General features: G+C 48.2%; 1 protein-coding gene across 7 annotated transcripts in view; it reads right to left on the bottom strand.

Annotated features, from left to right (window-relative positions):
- Nucleotides 1-61: 61 nt before the first annotated feature.
- The window catches only part of LOC100744512, a 148,248-nt gene continuing 143,320 nt past the window's right edge, over nt 62-4,989 (bottom strand). For all 7 annotated transcript variants that reach the window (XM_033324604.1, XM_033324607.1, XM_033324608.1 and 4 more), the window contains 3 exons: nt 3,771-3,883; nt 3,526-3,599; nt 62-403 (listed from right to left, as the gene is read on the bottom strand). In XM_033324604.1, coding sequence (XP_033180495.1) covers nt 315-403; nt 3,526-3,599; nt 3,771-3,883 — 276 coding nt within the window. In that variant the 3' untranslated portion in view covers nt 62-314. The remainder of the gene's footprint in view (nt 404-3,525; nt 3,600-3,770; nt 3,884-4,989) is intronic.

Below are 4,989 nucleotides of genomic sequence, written 5' to 3'. Positions count from 1 at the left end.
CCATCGGCCAAGTAGCCAAGCGATACTCGTCCCTCGCCAATTCCGCGAACCGGAATTTTTTCGGTTCCGATCCGCCTTCCAATTCCGTGTTTGCTCGATCGTTGTCGTGTTTTCATTCCGCGTTCCAACGATATTTCCCTATTATTTCGCATTTGATCGCTAGGTATGATCGTCCATCCGTCTCTTTCTTCTTCCATCCTTGTGTTTCTCATCTTCTCTTCTTTCCTGCTCGACGGAGTCCAGTCGCGCGCGTGGCAATTGCGTCTCGTGGACGCGAACGCGGCCGGCCGCGCGCGGTTCGCACGCTCTTATTCCTAGACCAAGGTTGGCAGTAGTCGGAGAAGTAGCGCGCTGGCTACTGTCAGGCACACGGAAGGCGTTGCAAGGCTGCCCTGTCCTTCCACTGAAACATTTAGCAGAAGACGCGTTTCGTTTTGATCGTCGAAAACCTCGACGAGGTCTTTATAAATACGTATAATACGTTTCGGCGTGCTAATCCATTTGCTAATAACGCGGAGCGTGCCACTGAACCGATCCCTGAAAATATCTCCGAAGCTGTTCGCTCTACTTTTGTCTACTTTTCGATATACACGCGCTGTTCGATCCACCTTGGCATCCGCTGTTCACGCGGAAAAGTTTCTGGCGGATAATTTAGCTGTCGATTTTTGAAATCCGAGCAAAAATGCAACTTTTGTATTCAGCGAATTTAACGAGTTCGATCTACGAAACACTGGTATTAAGAAGAAAGTGTCAAAGTGTTTCGCATCGCCTGGTAAAGTATGCATGCCAATTAGTCGAAGGAGACCTAGACTCGAAGAAGCAAGCGAGAAGAGAACAACGTTTACGACCGAGGTTCGTCAAAGCGGAAATTTCAAGTTTTTAAGCCGATACGATTGGAACTTTGTTCCTGGACGTTTAGCCTCGATCTTCTCGAAAAGTTTCGGCCTAGGAGAATTTGGTAGGTAGCAGAGTCGCGAGGATGCAAAGGGTGGAGAGGAACGAGAGCGAGAGCGAGAGCGGCGAATGCGGCAACGCGACGTACGTCGCTTCCAAGAACGACTCGGTCTAACGAGAAAATCGAAGATCGTTAAGAGCAATTTCGTCGAGACGTTCGCCATTCTCTCTCTTTCTCTTTTCCCTTTGCGCGAAGCTCTCTCGCTTCCGCTACCGTCCCCTTTGGCGATTTCGGCCGACGTTTACCCTTCACGGGCGTCCCGTCCGAGAGGCGGCGACCAAATTTCCCATTCCCTTTGCGATCGATCGTTCTCTGCAAACGCTACTTCCACTCGATTATGTTTTATTTCCACCTCTTTTAATTTTCATTCCGAATCGCGTGGCGACCCACGCGATTTCGTTCGTCGTCGTAGAATTCGTGCGACGTGATCGAGCATAACCAAGGCCACGATTCCGATTACGACGAATTTTCCCATCGACCAATGTTCCGAAGTACTGCGAAAAATAATCAAGCACGACAGAATCTCCATTCGAGAGAGCGATATCTGAGGTTATTGCCGAAAATGTCACTGTACTAAATATCCGTAGCTTTAATATAGATTTTCCAGTTTGTTCGAAACTCTAACGTTACATCCAACTCGCAACTCGTTACAACGGCGATGAAATTCGAAATACTGTGCGTAATACGCAATGTATTCGTAAAAGGTTTCCATAAGTTTCTGAAACTTCGAAATGTTTCCTACGATGTACACGCGAAAGTTCCTAGAAATATTCGAGTATTTTCGCCAGCCACCGCGTACACGCGTAACGAGTTTGATGGAATTAATCCGCGCGAAGGTAAAATTTCAAATATCGGGGCTTCGTTAACTCGACGAACTTTTTATTCTATTTGCTTAGTCCGCCAGAACCATCTACATCGATCGTAATCGTAACCTAATGTACGGAATTGATCGCTCGCGTTGAACAAGAAAGAAAGGAGAAACCGAGGCGAAAGGTAAACGAGCGTAAATTATTGTTTTAATTTTGGTAGTTGGGGCGAGCGCGCGCCTCTCGAGGGAAGCTCGTGCCGACTTTGCGGCCGGTGCAGGTCCGTTCCACGGACACCGACGATCGTAAAGCATCCTTAATTCGTTAGAGCGCGCGAACGATGCTTAATTTCCTGCGAAAGTGACTCCTCGCGTCCTCCCTTTCCCCTTCTCTTTCTCGCTTTCTACGGGGTTGCGCCTCTTTCGCTCGGAAATAACGAGGTAATCGTTTCTCGCGCCGTCAGGCACGCGTTAATTAACGCGTCCGTCGTTTCGACGGTTCTCGCTTCTCCTTCGTTCGTCCATTTTTCGAAAGAGAACGCGGCCGGCGAGAAGCGAGCGAAAGACGCGTTGTGGGACACGAGAAAGGGAAACCGGAAGGCTGCTTTCACGCGAACGTACACACGTAAACGCACGATATACAGGGTGGTTGGTACAAGCGGAAAGGGGGTGATTCTAGGCGAAAAAAGAAGTCGAAAATATAGAATAAACATTTTTCGTTCGAGGCTTTGTTTTCGAGGAAACCGACTTTGAATTTTGGCTCGGTACGCGTGCACTTTATCGCGTCTCGTTATAACGGATCTCACTGTAGATCGTTGTCTCGATGGAAAAATTAAAAAAAAGAATTTTTATTCTATATTTCCCACTTCTTTTTTCGCGTAGAATCACCCCCTTTCCGCTTGTACCACCAGTTACCAACCACCCTGTATACGTAGCAGCCGTCTAAGACTGCGACTTTCAGGCTTTTTCGTCTCGTCGTTCGTATAAATTAATTGCCAAAATTCAGCGGCGCGTCGAAAAATATATTTTGCGCAGTCGGTTCGAGACTTTTAATTCCGAGATCAAAGCACACGAAAACTGAGAGCTCGTCCAGATATTTCTACAAAGTTCGACGATTACGAACGTCGGTTTTCACTATTAGGTCGTCCGAAAAGTTTCTTTCGTTTTATAAGGAAATAATGGATTTCCGTTTTGTATTATTTTATATGTTCTATCGGAATAAAGATCACGACGTTCGACAGACCAGGTTTCGTGTTTGTATAAAGATGTATCGTTGCAAAAGATGGGTTTGTAAAAGAAAGACACTCTTCGGACAACCTAACGTTGCCTATTGCCTCTTAATCTCGTCAGAACGTCCTACTATACGTAGCTACGATCGTTACACGCGGGATAAAACGATTACAGTTCGATATATCCGTAATTAAAATATACAAAATGGAATTAATAAGTACGATGGTGCAGTAATGAACTCCGTTTCAATAAAAATAGACGAGTTGTATTAATATCGAGTTTATTTACGCCTCCGGTAAAAATCGTTGCCATTCGAGTAACGAACTACGCACACGCAATTTAGTCATTAAATATGTCTTACCAAATGCATCTATACGATATGCACACGTTGGAAAGTAAAATATACGTTTATAGCCGTTATATACGTGTGGGTACTTGTCACATATATGTGTACGCATATCGCGATAGCCGTATTTTCGCGTGCAACTAGCCGAACGGAGAATTCTCGTGGAGTTCGTAACGAGGCAGAGCTTACCGAAAACTTCCGTTGTGCGCGTCTCGAAGCGTGGCTTGTCCGACATCGAGTCCAATACCACGGTCGCCTCGCATCTTCGACAAAATTTATAGAGACGTATTAATCGTCGGGGCTGGACGAATCGGGCTGTTGATGATGATAGCGATGGCATTGATGGCAGAGTGGCGGTGATGATATGAGTGTTGGTGAGTGTTGGTGGTGGTGGTGGTGATGGGTGGGGAGGAGATTGTCCAGGGCGGAATTACCTGACGTTTATTTTGTCGCCGGCGATGTGATCCGGTTCCAATTGCAGTCGTAAACTGGATATCACCGAATAAAGTCCGTGCTGCTCGAACACCATTTCCGTGTCTGGTTTCACCTGAAACAAACGCGACGGGACGTGTTGCAGCGTGTGAGAGATCGTCAGGGCGATCAGCCTCGACGATCCGGTCAAACTTCCTTTTTATCGTCGTGCGACAGTGTCGAATTCTCGCGACCGAACATCGACGAGTTACAGGAAACGAGCGAAAGAAGCGACAACGCTCGCGAGAACGAAGAACGAAACGACGCGCGACGTCTCGTGATTGACGATCGAGACGCCAACTAGAGTTTCAGGCCCCGAATCACGTTCGAAGTGATTCGAATATTTCATCGCGCGTAGGAAATGTTCTAGACGCCGTCGGTACCGGCGATGGAAGGCGAGCAGTGGAAGCGCCGCGCTTCGAATCGAAACGCCAAGTCGAAAGGCCGCGGTACGTCGCGGCGACGAGATTTCCTCCGAGAGCAAACGAGATTCGCAGCCGCGGGCTACCCGAGCAAAGAACTTCGTCTCGCTTTCGCGAAATGAAAGGCCGGCGCACGGCAGCTACGTTTGCCGAGAAAATCTGCTCGTTGAAGGTTGGCGCGCGAGTCCTAAGGATTCCGTAGCACGGAACCGACACTGCGCACGCTGTCCTCGTTCTATCGAAACTATATCGCCTCTCCTTTTTCATCCTCGTCTTCATTTTCATCCGCTTCTTCCGTGAATCTGTTCGCGAAAGGGGGAGCGGACCGGAGACCGAGAGATAAACGAGCCTCGAAATTAAATCATTTTTAAGCCGTATTCTCCTCAGCTCGAGCCGCTTCTCTCGATCCCTTTGATCGCGCCTCCGTCCTATTTTCGTTCCTCCTTCGCCGAACTTCGTCGAGCCTCCTATCTCTCGTTTCTTTCGCGCGTACTCTCGCAATTTAACAACGTTCCTCTTCCTTCCCTCTTCGTTTTCCGTTTTCTCGTTTCTTCGTTTCCGATCGAACGGATCGATCGATCCGCCGAACACGTCGGCGCGTTTCAGTAAATTCCAAAGTCGACGACGAACGGAGAGAGGAAAGAAGGCGCAGCCTTAGAAAGGATTGTTCGCTCGACCGCCCGAAGCCGGGTAATTGAAAGAGAATCGAAGATTAAGTGCAGCCGGAGGCGGAACGCGAGCGATCGAGGGCCGCGGGCCG

Source organism: Bombus impatiens, unplaced genomic scaffold, assembly GCF_000188095.3.
Source record: "Bombus impatiens unplaced genomic scaffold, BIMP_2.2 scf_4016, whole genome shotgun sequence".
NCBI classification, from domain to species: Eukaryota; Metazoa; Arthropoda; class Insecta; order Hymenoptera; family Apidae; genus Bombus; species Bombus impatiens.
The sequence above is the reverse complement of the archived record's forward strand: the minus strand, read 5'-3'. Positions and strand labels throughout refer to the sequence as shown.